Here is a 14,514-nt window from a genome sequence, read left to right on the forward strand (position 1 = left end):
TCAGCACGGACACTTACATATCTAGGTCTGCTCTCTTAAAGATTTTTAGCAGTCCACTTTATTCAAAAACAGAATCTCAGATGCCTTTAATAATTTCTATAAGGCAATAGAGTAGATTTTCCTTTCAAATCATTTTCCCCCTGGAATTGGCTCTGTAAACCAGTGAGTAAAGACATGGTGGGGGCGGGCACAGATAAAATAGATTTTCTTGCCTTTATTTTTCTTTTTCCTTAAGGAAGAACACCGTAACATTCTACACTTGTGCTTTCTATCTTTTGGGGTTGATAACAGAATTGCTGGGGCCAAAACCTAAAAGTTAATTGACAGTGTTAGGGAGAAAACAACTCCACTGCTACCACAGGGTTGAAAGCTGGATACATGTACCTGTGGAATTGCCGCCACCCACGTAACTGCTTAGGATTCATTTGGTGGTTAACAGAAAAGGATGCTTACACTCACTTAACAAGCAAATGATAAACAAGATGTACTGACTTCAACTAGAAAATTTTAAGCCACGGCAACGTGGTTTGATGTAGCTAATGTTACACTTGTATTTGATGTAGCTAATGTTACACTTGTATCATATAACTAACTTTAGGTTCAAATTCTTTCTTCAAAGTCATCAGAATAACAGGGATTGAAGAGACTTCCGAACCATTGCCAGCTCTTGCTGCTGCTGTTTCAGGAAAGGAAATATTAAACACTTGCATGTTATTTAGGTAACTGTGACATATACTTTGGCAAACAAAACACCCGAATGCTCACATCCCTCCATAGTCCTTAATATCAAGTATACACTACTTACAGCTTCCAGCATAATTTTGTTTTGCAGCTTGGCCATCTCTTGTCTAACTTTGCTTTGCTCATCAGTAAGAAGATGTTCATGATCCTTCTCTAACTCCTCCATACTCTAAAACAAAAAGCCTAGTTCAGTGATGAAGCACCACTTTTCATCTCACGTTCTAAACACGTACCATTAAATTTCAAAAGTAACAAGTCCTAATACTCAGAGGATACTCATTATTTATTCCAAGTAAAAACATTATAACAAATACATGAAGATCAAAATACCCACTTGAGAAATCTTTTAGATGTCGTATTTGTGTCAAATATTATTAGTATCGTAGAGGTACAAGGTACGACAGTAGTACGCTTTGCTCAAACAATGGGTCAATGAACATTTAACATTTCAAGGTGGAGAAAAGAAAAGAAGGAGGGGGAGGGGGAGGAGGAGGAGACTGCCATTTGCATATCATGAAATGCCATAATTTGAAAACTCTCTCATAAGCTTTCTAAACACGAGGTAACAATGCACTCATACTGGCTAATAATCAACGTAACATGGTTCCATTGGAAAGAAAAAATGATCTGTAATATGACCTCATTAAGTTACAAAAAACACACCTATGTTCTAAATCTTTACTGTTCATTCAACAAATAGGGATCTGGTGCATCATATATGAAAAGTACTCTGTTAAGTGCTGTGGAGGAATTAAAAAACGAATACAGGATCTCTTCCTCATTCCAGTGATAATTAAAAACATGTGAATAAAAAATAACACAAAAACATTACAACAATTAAGGAAGCACATCTTGCCGTGGCCATGCAGTGGAAAATATGATTGATTCTGATTTAACTGACGAAAGAACAAGATTTCACTAGGTAACGGAAAGAGGGAATTAAACGTAATCTAGGGCAGGAGCATAAGCAAAGCCAGGAGGTAATGGTGACTTAGTGCAGAGAAAGCAACTACTCTGGAGGGGTGGGAGGAAAGAAAGAATGTAAGTATGGAACTACAAAGAGAGGAGTCTTGTTATGGGGGACACGCTGACTATCTAAGGATTTAAACTGGGAAGCTAATGACTGGTTTTCAGGGGGGAAGGGATACCTGTTGGAAGGTCATGTTGCAGGACTGCGAAGGATGGATTGGAGAAGACAGAAATCAGGAAACAGTGTAATAGTACAAGCAAGTAATGGTGAGGTCCTGAACCAGGGCAGCAGCAGCGGGAATTCAAAGAAAGAAATTAAAGTACAGTTGCAGAGGTGAAAATTGTAGGGCCTAGTAATTGCTGGGTGGGAAGGACAAGGGACTTGGAGGAGCCAAAGACAACACTAAAGTTACTACCATAAGTGCTGGCCTTTAGTAATAACCTTTAGAAGCAATCTTCTTGGGTACTTTATCAGATCTGCACACCAATCAGTAAATGGTTCTCAGGGAGCATTAGAGCAACATCTTGTCTACTTAGATATGCCTTTAAAATAACTCCTTTGTAGATATATGATTCTAAAGTTCTTTAAAGAGTATCTGTTTTAAAAGCCTTTTTTGCTAGTTTACCTAAACCATCTCAATTGGTTTAGAAGAGTGACGTATTAACATGTATTTGAGCGAGATGACTAAATGGAACATCCCATCAAAAAAAAAAGAAGGGGCATATCCGGGATTCCACTGCCTCCTAAGTAAGTGCAAATAAGTACGTAAGTTCCTCTGTATGAAGCAGAGGACGATGTCGGGAAGACAGTCTGCTCATGTGAGAAGGGGACAGTAGGTGATCCTCAGTTCACAAACTTTTGGCCCTCCTCTGGCTTTTTCACACTGTTATGCATCCAGGCCACCGCTTATGACTATACGCCTGCATATAAAGCCATTTTTAGCCACTGGAGTCATTCTAAAAGCAAATATGCCATAAAACACTCATATAATATATTTGAAAATAAAAGAGATATTCAATAATCACAATTGCTACCTCCTATCTTACATAAACCAGTGAAGCAAACAGAAGTAGAAGACATGAGAACCTAATCGCAGACTTCCTACTTTCCATGATACAGTTATCCCTGATCTCCAAAAAAGAAAAAAAAAAAAAACTGACTGTTGACTACAAAATTATGATTAAAGTATCGATTTTAATCACAATATGTCTATTTCTAGGCAACATTCTTAATTTACCATTTCCTATTTTAAATAATATCACAAAACTATTAACAAATCCTAAAAATAAATTTAGCATTCATGGTAAACCAGGAACAATAAATCCAAATGGAAAATGGTTAAGAATTTAAAACGTATAACCAAGGTATTGTTCCCATAAATTATGAAACAATCTAACTTCTACTTCAAAGTAGACATTATGCTCTATAAGGATGAATTGGGTTAACCCGATACAACAGACCTTTAAGAGCTGGCCATATACATTTTTAATTTTTTTCAGTCTCTGGCTCTGAACAATTCTAGCTTGTTGAAAAATCTTTTGTTGCTCACGAAACAAGTTCTACAAGTAAAAAAAGAAAAACAAGTTGGGATAAAATGTGGTTAATTCAATATTTAGCAAAACATAATTCTACACTAAGTTAAAAGGATTATTCTTTAAGTCGGTATTTTTAAACATTTTCTGTGCTAACTTTTACAACAAAGCTTAGACATTTGTGTTTACCACCACTATACAAACACATGTAATAATACTATCCATCAGTCATTTAGAAGGATCTTTCCTTCTTTCTTTCCTGTTTAAATTTACTTTTTATTGAGGTAAAATTGGCTTATAACATTAAAGGGAATCAACTATATGCTGACGGATAGAAACTGGTTTTGGTGGTGAGCACGCTGTAGCGTATCCAGGAGTAGGAGTACAATGCTGTACACAGGAAATTTCCTTTCTTACCCATGTTCAAAACATGCGTCTTAATTCTTGGTAGTTTCAAAATCCACAAATGGCCCTTACAACCACCTCCTTACCAAAAATAAATTAAATTATGCAATTATCCCTATTTAAGAATTAAGAAAAATTCTTTCCTAACAATATTCAAACATGTAATAATTCTTGGTCATTCAATATCCGCACAAGATAAACCTTTCTCTTTTTTTGTTTTTTGCCTTCTCATCTTTCTTTCTTTGTTGTTGTTGTTGTTGTTTTTTGTTTTTTTTTTTTTCTTTAATTGAAGGACAGTTAGCTTACAGTGTTGTGTCAATTTCTGGTGTACAGCATAATGTTTCAGTCATACAGTTACATACATATGTTCCTTTTCCTATTCTTTTTCATTATAGGCTACTACAAGATACTGAATATAGTTCCCTGTGCTACACAGTAGAAACTTGTTGTTTATCCATTTTAAATATAGCAGTTAGTATCTGCAAATCTCGAACTCCCAATTTATCCCTTCCCACCCCTTCCCCCCGCCCCCGCCGTAACCATAAGTTTGTTTCCTACGTCTGTGAGTCTGTTTCCGCAGATGAACCTTTCCATAATGCAAAACTCTGTGAGTTCTTTGACCTAACCTCCGAAAACAATTTTGTCCTCTCTCCTAGTTTAGCCATTCACTTACATCTTCTTTCCCTTGATCCTGTCACCCCCAACAACTGCAATATCTATATAATATGAAGAACAGCAAACTCATGTAGGAACTATATGTCAGGTCCTGCTCTGGAAGATTTTAAGAAAAATTATCACATAGGAACTCATCTACCCTCAAAACAAACCTATGATGTAGGTAGCCTTATTATGTCCCCTCCATAGGCGAGGACACTGAGACACAGAGATACATAATCTGCCCATGGCTCCACAGCCAGTAACTGGACGAATCAGAATTGGACCCCAAACATCACGGGTTCCAGAGCCCAGGGTCCTGACCACTGTACTATACTGTTTCCCCACTTTTCCCAACGTGCAACCTCTACCTCCCTATGTTTGTAGCTCACTCTCTTTTGTACCACAGCTCAGTACTCTATCAGGACCTGACATCTGCACTGAGCACTTTTCACTGCCCCCTCTCTCCACCCCCTGTCCTCAGATTCCTCCTCCCCAGCTAGAGCCATGGTCACTCACTATACCTATACCCTTGCATTTATACCTTGCCCCCTTTTCACTCTGTCCACATGCCTGGCTCATCCTAACCCTGGAAAATCCAATTCTCCAGCTGCTCAGCCACAACCATGCAGACAAGTCTCACTTTAAATTCGTGATCACTATGGCACTCATCTAAGTTGGACTGTAATGCTGTTCGGCAATGCTATTTCCCTAGTCCACACACGGACCCGCTGTCAGGAAACAATTCCAGATCTTCTCCTGTGCCCTCAAAAGGCAACATCTCCTCCACCATCCTTACCCCCAAATGTGATACAAGTCAGCCCGTTGAGAGTAAACCATGCCCTGACTGCAGTGACTGGTTCAGGAATAAGCAAGTGATCCAAACTAGATGAGTAAGAGTCTTCCGGAGGAATTTCCCGCCAAGCTACTGAGAAAGATTGTCTCAGCCCACTGGGGGTTTACTACACAGATAGCGAATTTAGGATTACAAGACACATTCTTGCAGATCCCATGGAGAAAGCCTACTAGGGAGATGGAGACAGAGCCCAGATGACACTGCTGGAACAACCTTTCCCCAGCCCATCCAGCTATATCTGGAGCTAAACTCCCCTCGACTTCTTTGGATAAACCAGGAAATTCTTCTTCTGTACTCTGGCAAATTTCTGTCACTTGGACCTGCAAGAATTCCAACCAAGAGACGGAGTAAAGCTAGGGGCTTCTGTGAGTGTCGTGTGTGCCTGTACTTCTCTGATTTTCTCTGATCGGGGCCCAACCACATAGCCAGCAATGGGAACGGGGCCCTGGCTCAGGTCTATGGGTCTAAGACATGGCCAGGCTCTCCATTATGACTTGAGACTTGGTTACAGTACATTAATTATGAAGTGAAGCCTGATACTAACAGCTAGTTTTTCCTCTTCTTCTTTGGTTTTCTGCACACCCATGTCCCACTCCAGAAACAAAGTCAAAAACTGCTGAGAATATTCGCGATAAAGCTTCTGCCTGTAAAACGTAATAATGAGCAATGTCATACTTCATATCACTAAGCAAAAAGTAAACACATTCAAAACAAAATTGATTTCTCATAAATTATACTATAAAGGGAGAAGGGGGTAACCCCAGCTCAAATCTTCAGATGGGGAACAGCAAAATAAAATGGATGTTTTACTCTCATTCCTTGAGTATTTGTCCTGAACTATCTAAGATGGATGCTATCTCATACACCTTAGCGCTTGAAAACTAAGGAAGATTTATTGCACTATAAATTTTCCCAAAAAAATGCACTTTATCTATAAGGGTTTTTTTTTTTTTTTTCCATTTTCTCTTACTGAATAACATACTGGTTGTGACATGGTAAATAGACTCAATGAGGATATCATATCCACTTACAAGCTTTCCAAACGGGAATATTTCACTTTCCCCCCACCCTGCCACAATAAAGATTTTGTACAAAAGAATGGTGACCCCAATAAAGGTAAAGTTTAAAATTATTTAAATATAAGATTCACCTTTTCTACATAAGTGAATACAGCTAACTATCCCAAGACATTTGTCTTTTATTTAGCTAGCATACTCCAAGAAGGAAAGCAAATTTTTCTTAAATACTAAGAAGACTCAATTACAATTTGAAAGGAGAAAAATAGTTGTCTTAGTTGACCTCTAGTAATACCTCTCCTTTCAATTAATTTATGAGGTTATAAGACTAAAGGAATTATTTGCTTAGATAAAAATCAAGCCACATATATTTTCCAACAGAGACTCCAATACACAGGGGATAACAGTATTAACAGTATTATTTTAATTGATCTGTACTCACAGGAAGTAAGAAATGACACACAGGTTCTGGCTCTAAAAACCAACAATGTTTGTTACCTTTGTTCTTCCTGGCTTTTCCAAACATGCTCAATTTTCTGGTTAATGGTTTTGACAGAAGCATTGGTATTCATTAAGAATCTTTTTCTCTTTGCATGAAGAACCTTTTTAATGTCACCTATATTAAACACATATAAAGGCAGTTCTTAACACTTAACGCTGATTCAGCAGTGCTGGAAAGACAATTAGCATTTTAAAAAAGGTATCATGTCAAAAATCAAGATTTTTTTACCCTTCCTTTCTTTCTGTGAAATCTTTCAGTTACTAGTACCTCAATTCAAATTTTTATAACTGCACGTCTTTAAAAAAATGTGTCATGGAAAAAGAGCAAAGAAACAAAAGTTACTATTTTCCAAAATGTGTAAAAAGGATCTCAAAGACAGTCTTCCGTTTTCTTGTGAGAAAACAGTTATAAAGGCTAGTTTTTAATACATTTATAAAATATCCTCCAAATCGAAGGACATCCATTCAGATGGATTACTGTTGGAACTCAATACATGAAACACACAGTATCATTCTGTTTTTAAAGTGTCCAAAAGAGAAAAAAATAAGTAAATGGAAAGGAAAGAAAATTATTTTTCAAAGTTAGCCAGTGAAGATTTTAAGTATATCTGAGTTAAAGACAAAGACCATGGAGAGTTTAAGGAAATAAAAGGAATTTACTCAGAAACACCTTCTATATCCATTTTTAAAGAGAAAAAAAAAAAAGGACTTTTTCTCATATCATTCTAAAAAAGAAGCTTTGCGATTTGTAAAATGTTTAATACTTCTAAAAATGCTTTCCTAAGCATTTGATTGTATGCTATGGCTCTACCACGAATAGTTACTTTCCAGGGATCAGGACAGGCTGCACTATTACACAAATATTTTAGACATCCAGTTTACCTTGAATAAGAATCAATTTATGAGACAGCTCACACTTAAGCACCTTGCCTGTATGAATGATCCATTCAGAGGTCTCACACCTGACTCGGACCCTTTGTTAATAAGAGTCTCGCCCTATAACCCAGTTAGTGTATCTGATATCTGACAGAACAATCTAAAACTTTTAAGTTTATGGTTCTGATTGTACATCGCCAGCATGCTAGCAAAGTTGCCTCTAGTTCTCCACTACACAGGTAATGTAAATATAACAAGAAAGGCTTATTTTACAGTCTTCAGGGAAACTTCTGCACCAAGGAAAAGAACTGGTAAAGTCCCAGAAAATAGCTAGAGTGAGAAAATTAAAAATTCGGATTAAAAACTGATATATACCTCACTCTGAGATACCAAGTGGGAAAGAGATGATTTCATTCGAATTCTTCTAATATCCCAGAGTCCATCAAACGGACCCATGTATAAAATAAAAGCATCGCTCTTACCTCACCATGGGTAAGCATTATTCTCTCCACATCCGCAATAGAAAGGGAAACTAAGGAAATCTCTGAAGCCAAATCCCACTAAATACTTACGGAAAATCTTGAATCTGAGAACAGGGCATTAACACTTCCTATTACAAATGTTATAAAGGTTTAAAACAACTTATTTTCACCACAGTCTCTCCTAAAGCGTACCTTCAAAACTTTCCAACATATTCTGTAATTCATTCCTGTAAAGAAATTACATTAAGTTTTTAGTTAAGGGTACCTAAAATATCCCGCCTGTTTTGACAGAAATATGTCATGCCAAGTGTCTTGCATACAATACTTGTTACCTCAGCCCACCTTTACTTTTCTTAAAGTATCTTATCGGGCAAGCAAAAACAGTATTAAACACATTACCCCACATCTTCCTCAAATGTTCCTGGAGAACTTATTTCCCCATAGTTATCAATGACTCGGTTGTTTCCTGCATTGAAATAAAAATGGAAAACATTTTTAAAATGAAGTATGATATTTTGATCAGTTTTCACGGAGAAATATCCTCAGTGGGGAGAGTTTCAGGCTTAGTGCCACCAAGGGCTGTTAAAGCAGACATATGAAAGCCCCGGTGCGCTGTTATCCGCAAAGGTGTCCGATGGACCATACGTACCTTCCGGAACACCCTCTGGCCCACGCGGCTCTCTTCTCTCTTGTCTCCCGAAGTCACAGGCTGCCATACCCTGAGCCTCCATCGGGGCCTTCGCAGCCCTCCCCAGGCGCTTCCTCTCAGCCGGCGCCATCCCTAAGTGTCTCTTCCCAGGCAGAGACAGCTCTCCTGCACCTTGTGAGCACAAACTTAAAGAAACGGGCACAGGGTCAACGAGCGATGCCCGGCAAGGGTCCTCTGCGCACATCAGAGTGTGCGTGCCCGCGTGTCTCCGGCTGGACCAGGAGCGGACAAAGCAGGTGGTGACTGCGAGCCCCTCCTCCGCGGCTGGACGGAGGGCTGGCGCCTGCGCCCCACACACAACCCACCCCGCGCCCGCGGACATCTGAGTGCCGGGCCCCTCCGCCAGATTCTGGCCCCTACGGAGGGAAGGACAGAGGCCGCCCCTGGCCCTCGGTTCCCGGCGGGAGGCCCGGCCACGGGCAGGACCCAACTAAGGGTCCCTCGGGACGGATGGGGGATAAACCAGTCTGCGCCTGGCCCGGGACGGTCAGGTCGGGGCGGGGAGGTAGGAGGGGGAGGCTTCCCCACACGCCGAGTGGGCCCCAGGACGACCTCGCGGGCCCGGACTGACCCGCCGGGCCACCGGGCAGGAAGGACGGGGGCCGCGGGCGGACGGCCCCTGTGCACCCGCCCGCACCCTCCCGGGACGTGGGGACCGTCCGACCCGCCCCCGCCCTCAGGGGCCTCGCCCCGTCCTGTGGCAGCCCCGGGGGACGCCACCCTCACCGGCCAGCCTGGCCGCCCCCGCTCCACAGCCGGGTCCCCTCACGTCTGAGGAGACGCCCCATCCCCCCGCCGCCCGGCCGGCCCAGGTCGCATAGTGCGGCCCGCCGGCCTCCACCCCCACCCCCCCCCCGCCGCCGCCGCTGCTGCTCCAGGCCTCCCTGACGGTCCCTCCGTCCCCGCTCCCTGCGGCCCCTCCGTCTCTCTGCCGCTCCCTCCATCCCACCACCCGCCGCCGCCCCCGCCCCCGCCCCCGGCCGCACCACGACCTCCACACCGCGACCTCCGCGACGCTCCTCTGAGGGCCTCCCGACAGCCCTCAGGAGCCGGCCGGCCTCTCCTGGGCGGGAGCGGCGCTGATTGGCCGGCACAGCGCGCACGCGGGAGGCGGGGCCTCGCCCGAGCCCCCGCCCCCTGGCCGGACCGCCCTCCGCGGAAGGTGCCCCGGCTGGGGACCCGCGCCGGGGGTTCCAGGACCTCCGTTCAGAGGGCGTTTCCCGGGCCTTCTTCCTGGGAAGTCACAAGAGGACACGGGAGCCAAGAACAGGTGCTCAAGCCTCCACCCCCCTGGTGACTCCTAGTCACCCTCCTCCTGGGGTCCTCTCCACTCACCCCTTCCCCTTGCGGAGGAATAGCCCATCCGCAGGCGCGTTCTGGGGTAGCCCTCCCACCTCCGTTTTCCAGGTTTGGGTTTTCGTCTTTTAAGGACACGTGTGTGCATCCTTCACCATCCTTGCTTACTCTGGCGCTGTCTGCGTGTGACGCTAAATTGCAGCCCATTCTCTCTGGTATTCTGCCCCTTGCTCTTTTCACTCAACGTGGTGTCACCAGCGCTATCTGTATTAGGACCTGGAGCCACAGTGCTTTCATTTCCCCCGCCGCATCCTAGACCGTTGTGGAACCACGCCTCAGTTCGCTCCTCCGTTTTCTGGTTCCTGCACGTCGGGATACTTTCTGCTTTAGAGCCCCGAAAAGCAGTGATGCTGGGGATATTCTAATGTCTGGCCCACGCGCAACATGTTTTGCAAGCTTAAGGGAGTGGACGGCTGGGTCGTCGTCGTAGGCTAGTGAGTACGGCGAAACTGTTTCCTCCCTTCCTCCACCGGCTGGCTGAGCGCTCATTGGCTGCCTAGACTCACCAAATACTTGGTGCAGTCAGACTTCAGGTTGCCACTTTAGTGGGTGTAAAATTACGTGTGTGGGGGTGGGGTGGGGTATTCTTTTGCATTTCTCCAGTCACTTATAAGGTTGAGCTCTTTTTTCTTTTGATGCTTATTGGCCATTTCAATTTCCTTTTCCACGACAGGTCTCGCTGGCTGTCATGACGTTTTTTCAGTTCGGTAGGATGGCTTTCTTAGAGCTTTGTAAAAGCATTGCGTATATTCCAGGTATCAATTTTGTGACTTTGCCTTCTTATTGTAATAAGATATAAATAATGCAATTTTTTACCATTTGAACCGTGTCTTAGGTGTAGAGTTCCGTGGTATGAAGTACAATTTCTTTGTTGTACAACCATCACCACCATCCTTCTTTAGAATTTTTTCGTCTTTCCCAGCTGAAACTCTCTGCCCAGTAAACATTTATTCCCCATTCCCTCCTCCTCTCAAACGCTGGCAACCACCTTTTTACTCTCTATCTCTATGAATTTGATTCCTCTGGGTACCTCATCTATACGCCATTTATCCTATTGTGGCTAGCATATTTTACTGAACATAAGGCCTTCAAATTCATCCATATTGTAGCATGTGTCAGAATTCTCTTCCTTTTTAATGGCAAATAATAATCCATTGTAGGCATATACCACTTTTTTTTTTTTTTTTTGCCATTCATCTGCTGATGGACACTTAGGGTACTTCCTTTTTATCTATTGTGAATAATGCTGTAGGAACACAGGTTTTGGAGACAAAAGCCACATTTATGGATGGAGGGGTTCCTTGAGCTGTAGCACCAGCCCTGGATCGTCTATTCTTACTGCATGTTAACAGGAATAAATGAACCCCCTGTTTGTCTAATCCATGATGCAATCGAATGCAGTCGAATGCAATCCATAAGGATAGAGCAGTGCATAAATGAAATTTATTTTTACCCAGCTTGCATTAGGTATGGCAGACTAGTACAGTGACATTTAAACCCCAAACATGCATAATGACTCAAAACTAGTTCACTTACTTCTCCTGTAACATTACCGGGAGAGTGAACAGGTCCTCCTGGTGAGCTTTATCCACAACACTTCTATAGGGACGCAGGCCACGGGAAACTCTGCCACCTTCAACATGTGGCTTCCATAGCTGTCCCGAAAGTGGCTTCCTTTGCCCTTTGCTAGAAGGGGAAAAGAGCACGGAGGTGCTCCAGGTACGAGGTTTTTACGAGCTAGGCCTGACAGTGGCACACGTCATTCTCACTGGCATCCCATTGCCTGGATCTCAGTCACATGGTCCCGCTTAACAGCAAGGAAAGCTGGGAAATGACACCTAGATGGGGCCCCAGGAAGAAGAGGAGAGCGAGGATTTAAGTGGGGAGCCAGGTGTCCCTGTAATCTACGCCTTTCCAAAATTAATATAAAACTTGATTGTGTTGGGTTTTTCAAAAGAGAAACTCACAAAAGTGTTCTAAGCGTGAACTGAAAATCCAGCACGAAATTAAACAAGGCTTTGCCACTTATAAACTGTGAGACGTTGAACTAATTTCCTGACTTCCCTAAGCCTCGGTGACTTTCTCACCATCTTAGAGGCACAATAATAGCATTTGTCTAATAGTATTTCTGGTGAAATTAAGTGAAGCAATACATAAAAGCTCTTATGACTGGGACATGATGCTGTACACCAGAAATCGACCCATTGTAACTGACTTTACATCAATTAAAAAACAAATTGGCATGGCCACGTGACTTTCTTTGGCCAAGAAAACATTAGTGGAAATGTTACGTATCACTCTGAATGAAAGCATTTGAAAGGCGGTATGCAATTTCTCCATATTCTTTTCTCATGCTCCAGAAATTATGGGAGCACAGTTCATAAGGAGGTGCCACAAGACGAAAAAAAGCTGGTGTTCTGAGCTATGACATAGCCCTAGAATAGACTATGATTGAATAAGATATAAACTTTTGTCTTATTAAGCCATGAAAAAAGCTCTTGTAGACACTCAATCATATAAAGAAATCACTCAAATGTTGATAATAGTATATTAACGTTTATAATTAATTATAATTTATATCATATTATACTTATGCTTATATTGCGATGACTATTATATTGTCATTATTGTGGCCACTTTTTTAGTGTCTGGTATACAACTTCCCAACTATCGAACATTGAGCGTGAACTGGTGCCTGCTGTATATTTCAGGGCACAAAGAATTAAATCATTAGGATTCGTATAACATCTTTATTAAGAAATGTGGATCTTGGCTGGGAACGATAACGTTTATTTCAAATACAAGAATTATTTAGAATATGTCAAATATCACAGGCATTCTTATTCTTTAAGGCAATATTTCTCCAAAAAAATAGTGAAACACAGCAACAGATATTAGAACAAAGGGAAAACACCCTGTGAAGACTGGTTGACCACTCTCTCTTTCTGTCTTTCCACTCTCTGCCTTCCTTTGGCTTCCCTAGCTGCGTATTCTCCTAATACCCTCTTTCATTCTGGCAACTTCTCGTTACCATTGCTAGCTCTTTCTCCTCAAATGAGCCCTCACACGATGGCATGCCTCAGGACTTGGCTTTACCGAATTCTCTTCTCAATTTATACTCTTCCCCCAAACACTTCCATATATGCCCACGATTTCAATTACCATTTACATCAGATGACTCCCAAGGTGTGGTGCATGGAACCCCCCCCCCAATATCAGACTCATGAGAAGGGGAGTGTTAAAATCCAGATTCCTTGGCTCTATCCAAGGTCTACCCAAGCAACTCTGTGGATGGGTGCTGGGAATCTGCATTTTAAATAAAACCTCCAGGTTGCTCTCAACCCCATAAAGTTGGAACCACTGTATTTGTCAAGGAGGGACGGCCTGGCTGACATCAACATCGTCCGTCTGGCGGCTTCCTAACACCGTTGTCTTAGTTTTGTGAATGCAGTCCATGGATGTTAGAAAAGTATTTTTTTTAAACCTGAAAAGCAGGAAAGATATAGGAACAAAAGTCATTAATGGAGCATCTGTTGCAGGAATAACCAAGATTGAGTTATAACCTCTCTTGCCCTTTCTAACACCAAAGTTAAACTTGTCTGTATTAAACTTTTAAGGGGAAGTCAAATTGATGCCTTTCAAGTCTCATCCAACCACGTGAAAACAGAGGTATTGGATGACTCCTCCCTGTAGATTGTTACACCGTGTTTTGATTTGTTACAGTGGCGCCCAGAGGATTTAATGAATTTTCAAGTCATCCTTCCAGAGGTTAGCTACTAAAGAGCATTCCACTTTTCAAAAAAATAGTTTAACATGGAGCCAGTCTTTGTTAACCTAAATTCTACTGTTAAGTCTCTGTTCTAATTATGAAAGCAATAAATAATCACTGTAAAATAATTTTTTGAGTATAAAATTTATGAAGGAAATTAATCCAAACTTCTGACCACTATGCAGAAATGCTGCCCATTTTTGGATTAGGTTGTTTGTTCTTTTCTCATTAAGTCGTATGAGTTGTTCATATATTCTGGAAATCAAGCCCTTGTCAGTCTCACCTTTTGCAAATATTTTCTCCCATTCCGTAGGTTGCCGTTTTGTTTTGCTTATGGTTTCCTTCGCTATGTGAAAGCTTGTAAATTTAATTAGGTCCCATTTGTTTATTTTTGCTTTTATTTCTATTGCTCGGGTAGACTGCCCTAGGAGAACATTGCTGAGATGTATGTGAGATAATGTTTTGCCTATGTTTTCTTCTAGGAGATTTATTGTGTCTTGTCTTGTGTTTAAGTCTTTAAACCATTTTGAGCTTATTTTTGTGTATGGTGAGAGGGAGTATTCTAACTTCATTGATTTACATGCTGCTGTCCAGTTTTCCCAACACCGTTTGCTGAAGAGACTGTCTTTATTCCACTGTATGTTCTT

General features: G+C 42.0%; 2 protein-coding genes across 4 annotated transcripts in view; both read right to left on the reverse strand.

The window, feature by feature from the left end:
* Positions 1-14,514, reverse strand: part of LOC116661882 (paraneoplastic antigen Ma6E-like) — a 177,598-nt gene that overhangs the window by 48,271 nt on the left and 114,813 nt on the right. The window lies entirely within an intron of this gene.
* Positions 39-9,808, reverse strand: LOC106728514 (synaptonemal complex protein 3-like). Of its 3 annotated transcripts, none has more exons than XM_032474585.1 (9): positions 9,735-9,808; positions 8,683-8,867; positions 8,433-8,499; positions 8,226-8,260; positions 6,673-6,790; positions 5,703-5,802; positions 3,172-3,270; positions 806-910; positions 39-676 (listed from the first exon to the last, which is right to left on the reverse strand). In XM_032474585.1, exons 2-9 carry the CDS (start codon positions 8,810-8,812, stop codon positions 623-625), a joined length of 708 nt encoding a protein of 235 aa, XP_032330476.1. In that variant the 5' UTR covers positions 8,813-8,867; positions 9,735-9,808; the 3' UTR covers positions 39-622. The 3 variants fall into 3 exon arrangements, with proteins under 3 accessions (XP_032330476.1, XP_032330475.1, XP_032330474.1); XM_032474584.1 differs by having other exon boundaries at positions 9,729-9,806; XM_032474583.1 differs by lacking the exon at positions 9,735-9,808 and having other exon boundaries at positions 8,683-9,476.

This window comes from Camelus ferus, chromosome X (genome assembly GCF_009834535.1).
Source record: "Camelus ferus isolate YT-003-E chromosome X, BCGSAC_Cfer_1.0, whole genome shotgun sequence".
Taxonomy (NCBI): domain Eukaryota; kingdom Metazoa; phylum Chordata; class Mammalia; order Artiodactyla; family Camelidae; genus Camelus; species Camelus ferus.